Source organism: Pipra filicauda, unplaced genomic scaffold (genome assembly GCF_003945595.2).
Source record: "Pipra filicauda isolate LSUMZ 115617 unplaced genomic scaffold, ASM394559v2 scaffold142_size1944046_pilon, whole genome shotgun sequence".
Taxonomy (NCBI): Eukaryota; Metazoa; Chordata; class Aves; order Passeriformes; family Pipridae; genus Pipra; species Pipra filicauda.
Window position 1 is genome coordinate 278,713 of NW_024103907.1, and position 14,452 is coordinate 293,164.

The window sequence follows — 14,452 nt, forward strand, 5'->3', positions numbered from 1 at the left end:
AATTATCGAGCAAAAATTCAAAAGGAGAAAGCTCCTCCTTCATCTCTGCATTCTCCTCCTGCCTAGTGAAATGATGAGTGCCACAGTCCGAGGGGGGATGGGGCCGTGACACAACACAGACCGGTCCAGAGACAAGGTAGAGGTGCAAATGGAATACTTTGTTGAGGTGTCCAGAGGTTTTACGGGTTTAGAACACAGGGTGGAGCATGAGACAGACAAACCGGGGAACAAATCGGGGTAGGGACACAGGCAAAGGGGGAGGAACGTGGGAGGAACCGGGGAAGGAAAGGTGAATGGTAACTGTCTCCTCTCTGCAGCTTCTTCAGCCCATCAGAGAGGGGAGCGGGGAAGCAGGGAGCAGGCAAACTCGTGGCAAGCCCAAGCATGCCCAGGCTGTGCACTGTGTAGTGTGAATACAATGAAACCACGTAATAACAGTAAAGTCCATATAATAAAGTCCTGTCAATTGCTGTATGTTTTTCTCCACGCCTGGAACCGCTCCTATCCTGAATCTTGTTCCTTCGCAGATGGGTGCTTGAATCAATGGGAGTTTTGCTACTGATTTCTGCAAATCCAGAGAACAATCCATGAGTATTTACTGCCTTCTTACACTTTTAATTTGTTCGAAAAATTGTATTTTGCAGTAATTCTTGGATAAGGCAATGAAAACTTTGGCTTCCATTTCCTCTCCAAGTCCCATGGAAAGTTTTTCTGCATAAATACCCAGCATTTGTGGGGTTGATGTTGATGCTTTTTCTGAATTTCAGAGTGGGTGACAAAGTTAAGGGTGGCTCTTTTCTTCTTCTGATTCCAAGTAGGGTGAAAGTCAGGTAGCACTTCCATCCACTGTCTTAGAGTTTATCATTGCACATTTTTCTTCTTTATACTTGTGTGGATGATATAAAAGTTATTTAGAAATGATCAGGTGGACAAAAACAATTGCACTGTAGATTTTTCTTGCAAATAAAACTGTGATAATTTTCTTTGAATTCTTCTTGTTTATAATGGGCAGTAACTACACAGCACACTAATTTGAGATGAATGGAAGATTTTTTTTTCACATAAATACTTGAAAAAAATATATTATTTTAATTTGCCTGGTCACAACTCCTTCATACTCAACTGTTAGTACAGATATGAATTTTTAAACCTTTGGAGCAGATCATAACTGATTTTCAGATTGTGTGTTCAGCTGAGGTTTGAATCTGTATTGAAAGATTAGGGAAAATAGTTGTGCTGTTGTACTGTTAAAGTTTCAGTATCAAATAGCTAAAAAAAAAATTTCATCATTTCGTTATGGATATAGAAGCAGATTTATAAGTAATCTTAATTATGAGTAAGTTTAGAAAAAAAAATCCTTTTGTAAATATTTTTAATGTGGACAAAAGAAAGAAATTCAGAAAAATAAAATTCATTTTTACCTGACTAAAATCAGATTTTACTTTCCTTAATGGTTTTAATCACCCAACATAGAGTGATGTGTGCTGATAGAAGCCGTTACTGTCTTGTAAAAGAAAACAAAGCCGCGTTCCCTACAGATATGTAAAGGCATTCATCATCTCCAAACCTGTCAGTACTAGATTGTTTCAAAATGTGTTTTGTTTGATCCCATGCTGTCTCAGAAGGATTTTCAGTGCCATGAGCCCCACTGAGTGATGTTGGCTCATGCATACACATCTGATTGCATTAATGGGTTTTTCCTCCATTTAGTTTTTGTCTAATCCACTCATACTGCCCTGAATGAAGGTTTTATATCTGGTATACCTATAGCTGCATATTACACACCACAGAGGTGTGCTGCAGCACTAGAGATTTCTATTCCAGTCCCTAGCATCTTGGCTAATTTGAAATACAAAACTGGCATGCAATAATAAACTTTAGCTACAGCAGATTTACAACTGGTTTAACAAAATTAGTTTAGATTAAGAGATACCCATTCAGAGCTTTCAGTTTTTAAAAACTTTATACAGACTACTCTGTCACAGTGTTTTTTGCTCAATGCCAGGCTTCACACAGGCACAGGGATGAGCAGCAGGGTGTCGAGGACTCCTCTGCAGAGCCAGCACCCCACTGGCACACAGGCAAAGGTGATGGAGGTGGGAGCAGGGGCTTAGCTGTCTTCTGACTCCATTCCTCTGAAACTGGGAGCTGCATCCTCTTCACCCTAGCCTCAGGAAGGGACTTGACAGGTCTCCATGCTGGGTGGCTTGGGGGAGAGGCAGTGCATTCCTCCTCCAGGGAGGACCGAGGGTTGCCATGTCGTGGGACATCCAGGAAAACAGTTTGTGTTTTAAAAGTTATATCTAGCTATATGTTAGCTTGGGAAATATGCCTAGTGGTGCAAAGCGCTTGATGATTTGCTGCACCAGAGCAGTCCTGGTGCACTTATTTAACACATTATCAGTCAGTGGTGGATTGCCTGCTCAGCTTGTTACATAAATGTTCCCTTGCATGCAGAGCCCATCAAGGTCAAGCAAGGTCATATTAGCAGTTTGATGTAAGTATATATGACCAGAGCTCATATGGCATTTGTTGCTGGGCCCCAGCCCCTTCTTTGCCCACTGCAACATGTGACAAAACAGATGATGCTTGCAGAATGAAAATCCATTGAAGCAATGGAAACATGCAGCATCTCTGTGGTATTACATGGACGTGCCACAGCTGTTGTCCGTAAAGAAACCTGTGGGGCATAATGTGGAGGATCATAATTTCTTACCTCTAGGAATTTTGTTTTTATAATAAAGAACATACAAAACAGGATGGCAGCGATCTTTCCGCAGCATGTGGGCCTCGTACACCACAGAAAAATACAAGTTGGTAAAGGCTGGTGTGAAAGATATGGCAATTCACAGGCCTAATCTTGTCATTTTAAATCAACCTGCTTATTTTGTATGGAGAATGCACCTTTAAAAAAAGTCCTTTAAACCTGTTAGCACTTTTCTATTTCCTTTCTTGTGACTAAAGTACTTTTCACATCAGAAAAACTCCCAAGGGTGTTAGATTCAACTTCTTTAAAGGCTAATAAAGCCAATGCATACTTGCTTGGTTCTGGTGCCTCTCAGGTCAGTTTCTGCATTACTGTGGGAATAGATTAGCACTGCTACAGTGACTCTAATTCTTCCAGCTCATTGGTAGATCATTGTGTTTTGTATAACAAAAAATTATCTCCTCCTTACTCCAGTAAGAGATTTGAATCTGGAATCAGTAGATTAGATACAGACTGACATCCCATCTTACTGTAAGCCAACACTGTCTTGGAAGAAGATCTACCCTGCAATAGAGCTTCCCACCACCTCTCTTCCCTGCGTTGGATGATATGGATCTTTTGCCGTGGGATGTGATGATATGCCTTATCCAGAGTGCCAAATTAAGATTGTAGGAATGAAATGAAACAAGAACTAAGCAGCAGAATTAATTCACAGAGATAATGGATAAAAACCCCTCCTAAATCTCCAGTGAAATTTATGGAAATGTACATCACAAAAGCCACAGTTTGATCTCTTACACTTAAGAGATGGATAAAAAATGCCTTGAGAAATTATCCTGGGAAATAAATTCACAACTTTAGTGGATACTAAAAACATGAACTCAGCAGAAAAACTAGTTGGTGGTGTTTCTTCCACTCGATATTCTCTATAAGGTCTCACTGTTCTGTAGGCAGTAATTACTGAGTTCTGGTCCCACAGAGACTAAAATATTATCATTATGTTTCTGCTAACATTCTCTTTGGCTCCCTTGGCACCAACTGTCCCTTTCCTTGAAAAGTACTAATTCAGTTACATTAAAGTCAGTGCAATGATTCATGCTCTTGGTTTAGCTTGGAGATTTAGAACTGAAAAAAGGCCTATGTGCTTGAGAGCTTCTAATTTTTTTCTAGCTTTATCAATCAGACCTGCCTTTATAATCATTTTTTATATCCTTGGAGCATTGCAAGCTACAATGCTGCATTACAAATACAAAGCATTACTGGTTTTAAAAAACGGTGTATGCAAACTGAAATTACTGAGAACACACTTTTGCTCTGAGTCTTGTTTCAGTAGTTTATTTTTACTTAAACACCAGAAAGTAGCTTCTATGTAGACCTGATATGACAACTAGGAGGTTGCAGAGGAGGGAACATTAAGACTGGCTTTTGATGAATTAACCTTAATTATTCAAACTCATTGGCTTAGCAAAAACCAATCATTGCTTTCTGTCGTCTTTCTCATGCCCTCCCTTAGCTTTGCTGGTTCCATTGTTTATTGGCATCTGTTACAGTCAACATCTGCCTGTGACTGGTACAGATAAGCTGGGCTGCTGGATCACAGGCAGGGAGCCATAGACAGGGGATGAAGAACAGCCCTGCTATTGTCCCTTTACTAGAAATTAATTATTGTGATACAAAAGAACAAAAACTGTACAGCAGCTTTATTGGTTAGTGATCTATGTGATAGCTTTAATCTAAAGAAGATTCAGCAGTGAAATGATAATTCCTGATTGAGATCATCTGTATTTATAATTCTAAACCTCGTGTGAGGTTTGTCTAGCCCTTAATGGTAAAAAAATATAGTGTTAATGTCAAAATTATTGAAACTGCAAAAACAAGTGGCAGACTACCTAAGATCCTATACTGTATTCATTGAATCTTTCACTGAACTGCAGAAACAGTGTTTAGATGTATCAGATGATTTTCATGCTTTCTCCATTAAAGCTCCAAGGAATATAGCATATTCTTAGCTTATTTTCCTAATTTTTACTTTGTGGGATAAAAATCAGTGTTAGTTTGCATAGTGCTGAGTTAAAGCCTGGAGATAAAAATCCTGCTGTGGTTCATTAAGGGATTACTTCACTTAGTACAAGAGTGACAGTAAAGATGAGAGGTGCAGTTCATAACTCGGCCTTTATTGGTATTATGGCAACATCTGTACCAGTGACTGAAATAGGACAAGACTCACTGTCTGGAGAGCAAGTAGTGCTACTCAGCTTACATCCTTGCAATTAAACTTTCTAGCCCCCTTTCCAAAACTGCATACCTTCATCCACAATGTTTATCGGGCACTGTTCCTCTCCTGTCTCCACTTGGTGTGATGTGAGAAAATGGTAGCTGGCTTAGGCCAAAATCATGCCCCTTAGCTTGGTGGTGATGTGCATGCTAATGTAGTGCACTGTGTCATTACTGCAGATTTTCAGAGTCATTTTAATGAGAGAGTTAAAATGTAAGCTTCCTGTATAGAAGAGGGAGAAGAAGAAAACGATAAATGTAAATATCTTAGATGATTTTCTGCATGGGGAAAATGTTGTCCTGTTAACACACTCATATTCTAATAATAAATGCCAATACAGCAAAGTAGATGTCATTGTAGTGAACAGCTAAATACCACTAAATATTTTTCATTCAGACATTGTTTAATTCTTGATGATTCTCTGAGCTGGAATTTAGAGAGCTGGTAATGTCATTGTGTTGCAAAAATCCACTTAAATGGGCCTTTTTTCATTCTTGCTTCCTTCTTCTACTACACATGAGCATCTGTCATGGTTTGAAATTGGCCCCCCTGAGAGTTGGGGGGCTCAGAGGTGATTGGGTGCCAGGGCAGTGTTCCCTGGAGAGCCAATTGCCACTCATGTTGTTCTCTTCTGCTCAAAATCATCTATCACAGCACCGGAAGCTGTTGGCAGTCTTAGTGTTGTGCTGTTGGTGTCTGCTGCGTGTAGGTGGACAAGGCCAGGGGGTGGCTGGGCTCCCTCTCTCCCCCTCCGGGGCGGGGAGCCCTGCGACCCCCCAACTCTGCCTAGGCCGGAGTTGGAGGCAGCATTTGGAGTGTGTGCTGTGAAGGGAGAGATTTCACAGCACCTGAGGTAAGAGGGAGGAGGTTAGGCCTTCTTTCCCCCCCCTGCAGCTGCGGGATGCTTGGGACAGTGTACAACTGGATCGAACTGCCTGTGGCCAAGGCTAGGGGGCTTTTTCCCCCACTCACTGCATTAAGACTGGTGGGGGGTGGATTTTAAGGCTCAGCATTTAAGCAGAGCCAAGTGGAAGGGTTGCTGACAAAAGAGCTTGGAGCTAGGGAAAGGAATCCCAGGTGAAATTGGAGACGGATCGAAGAGAGGCCCGGAGGATGTCTCTGCCGTGATCTAAACAGAGGACAGCCGAAAACCTGAGGAGGAATCAACATTCCGGGACGCACATGCTTGATAAGCTGAACTACACTGCAGCAGCCTATGAACCGAGGTATGTGACTGAGAGAGAGAGATCACACAGCAGCAGAAGAGAAAGGACTCAAAGCTATCTTCTTGGACTTCGTGAGGAGAAAAACTTCAGTAAACAGCTGAAGGTTGATTAGGGAGTGTTCAGGGGCCCAGAACACTCCCACGAGAGAGAGACTGGTTACCCAGCAGCCTTGAAAAGCTCTTCCTGGACTAAAGTAAAAGGGAGGGACTTAAAAGGACTGACAGAAATGTAAATATATATATATATATATAGTTGCTTTTTGTTTGTACAGTACATTTATTTATGTAAATAAATGTATATACTTCCCCTTCCCCTATAGAAGCCTCTGGCCTGAAAGTTTTTCTCTGGTGTTGAGATAAATAGTGGGAAGGGGTGGGGGGAAGCCTGGAAATTGGATTTTAGATTTCTAATGTGGCTCAAACTGCCACAGCATCAAAAGAAGCAAGTCATCCCACATAAATGGATAGTCTAAAAAAGTTGAATTAATGACCAGACTAAACTCACACAACAAATATATCATTATTAAAACTGGCCTAGATAATTTGGCATCTTTATTTGTTGAGAACCTGACCTAACAGAAATTGTATCTCAGGTCCAGGCAAACTAGGGTGCAACTGCTGGAACTTCAAGTGTGTGACATGATCAAAACGTCAGTAACTGATCTCGCCAATATTGTTTTACCCTTTGTGTGCTGACTTCAGCATTCCAGTATGGGACCTATTCAGGCATTGATGCTTATAGATTGTATCTCATTGATTTTCAAGCCTCCTATTTTTCAGAAGAATGTTCCTAAAATGTGAAATAATCTTTCTGGGTGAGCAATAAATAATCTGATTTCTTGGGTCCTCTAAAGCAAACCTTGACAAAGAAAAATCAATCACTGGCAGCAGATGGGGCAAGATGTCTAATATATCTCTGCTTTATCTTTTTTCTGTGATTAAGTTGTATGTAGACCTCTTGAATATAGAGTTTTCCATATAAAAAGCTGCTATTAAGGCCATGAAGAGATTTTCAGGGATTAGCAAGTGCTGTCTGTGACTTTCTGCATTGTTTAATACAGTCTCCCTATTTCAGTACATTGACTAGTTTCTTTTGTCTTTTTCCAGAGTTTCTCCATGAAAGCCTTCAGTGCTCCCGACTTGGTAAGCACAGTCATTTTTTTCCCATGTGTTACTTATCTTATAGATTTTAACAGCAACACAATTTTACCGAGCTTGCAGAAATGCAGAATGTGTCTCAAGAGCAATGCATTTGCTCAGTCTTGGCATCTTCATTCTTAAGAGCCTTTTCAAAATGTAAATTAGAGATCAAGCCTACAGAATCAGAAATTTTAGAGCACATGCTAATTGCAGAAATCTGAGATGGTTGCTCTGAATGGTAGGTTGTCAGTCAGGCTTGCATTAATGTGAGCTCTGAGGATTTGTATTGCTAGCTTAGAGTAGCTCAAGAGAAAGCATGAATCTTTTCTCTCACAGGGATGACAGAGCTAACTCCCAACTCTATGGACTTGCCCCTGGAGCTTTTTTAATTATTGTGATCTTGTTAGCATAATTCAACAACTTTAAAAATGAATTCAATGCAGATGAGTTAGAAAATGAAATGGTGTTTCTCACGCTGCAAAATTACAGCATTACACAGCACTCTAAACTACTAGAAAGCTACAGGGAAATCCAAGTGTTTTAAGGCTTTTTCAGATTACAGGATTTCTGAGTCAAAAAATTCCCATAAAAACAAATCGACAAACCAAAACAAGAACACCTAAAAATCCTGAAGTCAATAAGGTTATTTAGGAGTAAGGTTATTTATATTCATAAATATAAATATTTTATATAAATATAAATATATTTAAATATATTTATATAAATTAAATATAAATATAAATAAATATATTTATATGTAGGTGTGTATGGGAGGTTTACTGAGCAAGTAATAACTCTTCAGCTAAAGAAAGTTCATCTTTTAGATAGATTAAATATGTTCAGAGGGTCACATTTGAAACAGTAATTTTTTGAGTTCACTTGAGATGGCTTCATGACCAGATAGAAGAGCAAAAGAGCTGAGAGATGTGGTGCTCTAGCCAATGTTTGCAACAGGCACAGAAGTGTAGAGCTCATTGCTACCATAGCATTTCTGTCCTACAGGGTGGTTAAAGAAATTCAGGCTGTCACGCCTTTAAAGTGACAGGAGTGTCTGAAGGGTTGTTTGTCTTTCCTGCAGATGGAAGCAGTAAGAACCATGATGCTCCAGGGCTGGCTCTTGCTGAGGCAGTTCTGCATTCTCACAGGCTGCTTCACATGGCAAGCGAGGCTCACAGCCTTGGTTGCAAGTTTTCAAGGCTGACTGGTTGGTCTTGACTATTGCTTTGTTATCATGACAAGCAGGTTTCAGGAACTGTGTATTATCATAAAGACAAACAGGCTATTCTTATCAGCTGATGGCAGAGTGGGGAGTTGTAGTGCAGCTGGTTTGGCTTTGCAAAGAAAGGGAGGTGTGAAAATTTCTGGGAAAATTACAATAAGGAGCAACAGCAGGGGAAATTCCAGACCTGACTCGGAGCAGGCTACAGACTGCCAAAATGCTCCCAGCATCCTTGCCATGGTCTTTGAAGAATTACAAAACTAGGAACAATATAAATCTGTCTGATTTAAATCATACAGGGAAAGGCTCAAGGAAGTTTGGGGATTCTGCTCTCCTCTTCTGTAGGATTATAATAAACCTTTCTACTAAATTTCCTTCTTAAGCCTGCCTCCTATAATGAAGACAAAGAACACAGTGGTTGGTAGCACACCAGACATCATATGTCTGGAATGATGGCTTAAACAAGCTCTGGGAAACAACAGTACAAAACATCTACTGACAGAGGGAAGAAGGGGATGTCTCTCACATTCAGCAGATGTACAAAATAGTTTTACTGTCTTGTGCCAGAAGCAAATGTACCAGGAATGCCTTCACAGAGTTAGGTTTTGTGATAGGAATTTTTTCCTTCACCAGCTCAGTAACTTTCTTTGTATAAGGCCACAGAGTAAAATCTTCCACCACTAATTTGGCTAAACAATAAGCCATATGAATTGTGCCTTTATTGTGCCTCGCCCTGTTTGAAACTTCTGAGTACCAGCATGTGATTTTACTTCATCACAGCAACGGTATGTTGGTACATGTGAGAGTCTGTGCCCTGAAGTGAGAGCTGGGAAAGGTACTAATGTGTGTGGAATTGTGCAATACAGGAGAGATAGATCTGGAGGAGACATCTGCCATGCAGAGTCAGTGAGAGCAAATGTAACAGCAGCAGAGAGTATCAGAGGATCTTTAATGTTGTGAGTATATTTATGTTTTTGCATTGTGAGACTGTCACTGCCAGCTGAGCTGCACAGTGGGGATGAAAATAGCACATGTATGACGTTTGGTGCAGCTATATTGAGGACATCATCTTTAAGTCAAACTCTGACTTCTTGCATCTAGTAAGAGTAGTTATGCAACCACTGCAGAGATGACAAGAGTCGTAAGACAGTAAATGTTTCTGATGAGGCTAAAAAGTGAACTGAGCTGGCAGACAGGAGCTCTTCTGGCTCATAAGAAAAGTGGAAGAGGAGATCATTTCAGCATCATGATGATGTTGAAAAACATGTGCAGGAAAGAAAAATGAGAAGTTGGAAGAAACAGATAGCAAAACAGGGAGAAGGAAGTGACCTGAGGCAAATTAGCTGGGGGTACAAATTAAGCCTGGAGAGATGGCCCAGTGTACATTAGCAAAAAAATAACACAGGAAAGGTGAAGCAGGATGGAAGAAATTTGATTTGGACTGGGCTTAGAAATTAGCAGGAAACTAGAAATAAGATATAACATGGCTTGTATGTTGCTCTGTTTATGTGAGTATCTGGGCAGTGAACTATTCCACAACAGCCACTATCTTCTACACAGCAATAATGTTCTATGTGTTTCCTATCTGTTGCTAACACAGAGGACGCTGCATACCTTTGACCAAAAGTAGCAGCAGCTCTTGCAGATAGTTACCCCGATTCTCCATTTCCAGGCACTGAATATGTAGTGAGGACAGTCAAGTTGAAACTATAATGATTGGGCTTTTCGTTCTCTTTGTAGTTTTGTCTCTATAGTTTTGGGGGTAGCTCATGCTACTCCAGGCGCCACTGGTGCTTCAGCACACCCAGCAAACTGGTTCTACACCAGGGATGTGCAATAACTTCCTACCAGAATCATTTATCCTTGCTTCTCTGTCTGGAAATTTGTAGTAGTTTGGGAACTGAAGCGAACATATGCGTTCTTTTATGTAGCCTGTAAGTAACAAACACTATTCTCTTTTGCTGACCAAATTGTTCCCAGGGACATCTGGACAACCATGAGATAGATTTCTTCCAATTGCTTCATGCAAATATTTAAGCAGTTCTTCATTTACCTGATCATAAAACATATGTTTGCAGTAATTTTTAGCTGTACATTTTTATCCATGTGCTAACTATGCACTGAAATTCTGATCACTGTCAGAATGGTGACTTTGTATTTCAATGTTTTCTAGTCTGTTACCCTTATCATATTTACACTTTAATGGATGAGATAAGCCACACTAAAGGTATCTTGTGTAAACTTCTGATAGTTCATTGATGGCCTACAGACATCTTGATCATTAGTCCGTTACCTATCTGCTTATCAGTTAACAATCTCAAGCCATTCATTCAGTTGCACGGTTTTGATAATTCTAAATATAAGCTTCCTGTGCTTTGTACCTACTTTTACACTACTGTAATAAACAGTTGTAAATCCCAGTCCTAGTCCTTGAGCTGTGACCAAGCCACAGCCATAGGCCAAGGACCCATACTACTGAAGAGGTAGTGTGCTAGACTGTGTTTTTCTCTTTCAACTCAGTGGCTCTGAAGTAGTATATTTGGGATGGCTTACTTTATCTTATTTTATGCGTGTAGAAGACAAAATTTCCTTTTCAAACAAGGCATTGACTCTTTGAATCTCTGAGAATGCCATTTGCTTAAATCTCTCTTCCACAAGCCAGGAAAAGCACAGATCCAAACTGATATTAAGCACTCTGTAGTTTCTGAGAATGTAATTCATCAACTCTAGTAAACTTCAGAAAAACATATTCGTCATGTACTTACACTTTCTTGCTAGCTTGTCAAAGAGCTCAGTCCAAATCACAAAAATAATTCAGCCTTTGTAATACATTTTAAATGTTATTTGGCTTTAGCAAACTACATAAAAATGATTGAGTTTATTTCATTATTAAAGGAATTTAGGACACTTAATGGATTTTTGCTAATATTTCCAGAGCCCCTTTTCTACCAGTGACAGTGGAAAGGGGGATGTTAGAGCAAGCAGAATAAAAATCTTCTCTAAAGTTTAATACGAATAATTTGATCTAGTAAGAGTTAAAATTTCTGTTGATTATAGTTCAGCTGATATGAAATAAATGTGCTTTGACATACTAATTCTCCATAGGGTCACAATCATCTTTCTAACACATACAATTGTCATTTACTTAAACTCAGTTCAGCTGCTAGTGGCATTATTAACCTTCTAAGAACATTACACCAGATGTCTGGTTTCAGACTTAGAGATGTTTTGACACAGAGGTTCCCTCTTGCACATGCTGTGTAGGGAAGGAATAAAGCCTTGCAGGCAAGGAACTGAGCTGAGTGATGGAAGGTGTCTTGGTTCACCTCCTATAGCTGCTACAAACTTCCTCTATGGCCACAGGCAAGCTGTTCTGTCAAAAAGCACAAGCCTACACCTCACCAAACCCTTTTTTTGCGGCGAGTCTCTCTTCAGGAACATGACAGCATAGCTCATGGATTTTCTTTTGGATGTGCACAAACAGCAGACTTTCTGCTCAGTCTGTTGAAACTCATGGCCTTGGGTTAAACCTCATACCATCTCAGCAGCAAGTCATTGTGCAAGAAACAATCCTGACCTGCAAAGACGTTTCAGAAAGAAGTGGGAGGGAAACATAGAGTTGCAAAAGAGCTTATTTTAGCTCATCTACCAAGTCAGCAAAAGGGAGAGGAACCAAACTCTAATCTGTGATGCCTGCTGTTACTGATCTCACTTTAACAGCCTTTCAGTTAGTGTATGTCTTGTTCCCTCCCATTTGAATTGTCATACTCACATTTGGGTTTTATCTAGGTGACTGGTTTTAGATGACCTCTGTAAACAGAATTTTACCTTTAGCAGCTGCTCTCTGATGTGTCACTGATAGACAGAGAAATAAATACAGTATAGGAGAAAAAAGCCGTGGTGGCTTTATAGTGGGAAATCAAACTCCATAAGTATATCAGGGTACTGGAGTCAATGGCTGCATGAAAAAGAATGTTTGGTTTAGTTAAGCATACCTTATTTCCAAAAGTCATTTGATATGTTCCTTCCTTACCAGAAGCTCCTTAAGGAACAAAGTGGTTAAATAACTGATTAAAAGATACAAATCAAAGAGTTACAAATAAATGGTCAATTTTCATGATGGAGAGGTAACAAGAGTTTGGTTTTATTACCTGACAGATTATGTTAGTCACGCCAATTAAACATCTCTCAAAGACAAATAAAAAGGAGTAGGGCATTGCAGCGAGGAAAATGAACCCATTGATCTCAGGCTTGGTCACTGTTCTTGGGATAATTTGGGACAGGAGACAGCCAATAATCCCTCACCTTACCAAAGAAATGGCCTATTGAATGGCCTTTTGGTTCTGTACCTCTGGGTCATTAGATGTGCATTGGGATAGAGAAATATCTGTATGAGAAAAATGAGTTCACCACATTTGTCTCTTCAGGCTGAATTCAAGGAAACAGAGTGAAGGTGTAACAGCAATGTATGGAGTTATGAATGTCATGTGGATGTGGAATAGACAACCACTATTTAGTGGCCAATGAAATTATTGGGTATCCAGACAGGAAAATAAGCAAGGCTGAATACTGAATACAGTCTCATAATTCAATTATAGAACTAGTTATTACATAGACTCTGTATCAGACACAAATGTAAATGGCTTTACAGAGTAAGTGGACAAATTCAGAAGAAGATCCATCCAATACTACTATATACAGAGACACCTAAATAACTTTGGCTTTAGAAGTCCTTACACAAAGATTTCTGAAAGCTGGAGTAATCAGTGAAAAAGCTATGGTAAACTTGCCCTGATCTTTCCTTTTTCCTGAGTTCCCAGCAGTGGCTACTGTAAAAGTCTAAAGTTTGGGTGGGGAGACCTTTGTTTTGAACACATGTCTGTTCCTGTGTTCTTAAGGTCCCCAATATTCTGTTTGGTTTTGGTTTTGTGTGTGTATTCACTGAAGACTGCTGGAGAGGGGTTTCTCTTGCTCTGTGGATGTACAGTCTCTAATGGAATGGGATGGGCCCCTAATTGCTCCCCAGGGTTTCATATGCTACTTTCATACACATTGTAATTAAAAGTCAGGTAAGAGTCAATTAAAAATGTGCACAGTCAACAGAGATTCTAGTTTGACATGCTCATCCCACAGCTATAGCCCTGCTGTTGTTTACATGGAAACCTGGCACATTTTTTCCTTTCTATAACTCTTCTACTTTCAAGGCTTTCGCTTAGAGCCACACAGTTTTTCACTGTCTACAAAAGTAAGAACTGATTAGCACAAGGCACTCTGACTGCAAGCTTTTTCCTTAAAAACTTCTCTCATGTTTCTTCCAGTGTCCCATAGATACAATCCTCATGTGTCCCATCAGGGAGAACCATTCCCCATCTCTCCCAGAGATGTATTCTCTGTTTATTTCTTTCTAGCACCCCTAGTTCAGGAACATCCCTGATAATCCTATAATGTGGAGCACCCTTTACAATGAATAACAGCTCATACTGAATTGACATCCAGAAAGAGTTTGAATCACTTTGGAGTAGAGCACCAGCAGTCAACCTCAAATCAATTTTTTCACAGTATTCTGAGTAGGCTCCAGACCAAATATTAGCATCAAGTTAAAAAATAATCACTTTTTAATGTGTGAAATTAGGTTTCCCTTGGTAATTCAGTGATGGTACCAATCAGGTAATTTTCTAAAATTTACACTGACATCAATGAGGGCTGTTGATTGGAAAGATATGTAGATTAGAAAAAAATTCATTATTGTTTAGATTCTGATTTTGGGGTTTTCTTTTTGCCATTAGTACTGGTTTTTACTAGGTATATATTTTTGGGCAAAAATAGATTTCATTTAAGTTTATACTGTATTGGCTTGGAACAAAATCTGGATTCTAAACACTTTAA

At 39.7% G+C, this 14,452-nt stretch overlaps 1 protein-coding gene across 1 annotated transcript in view; it reads left to right on the forward strand.

The window, feature by feature from the left end:
• Positions 1 to 14,452, forward strand: part of SPATA13 (spermatogenesis associated 13) — a 222,330-nt gene that overhangs the window by 53,115 nt on the left and 154,763 nt on the right. Inside the window, exon 6 of the mRNA XM_039378650.1 lies at positions 7,315 to 7,350. Coding sequence (XP_039234584.1) covers positions 7,315 to 7,350 — 36 coding nt within the window. The remainder of the gene's footprint in view (positions 1 to 7,314; positions 7,351 to 14,452) is intronic.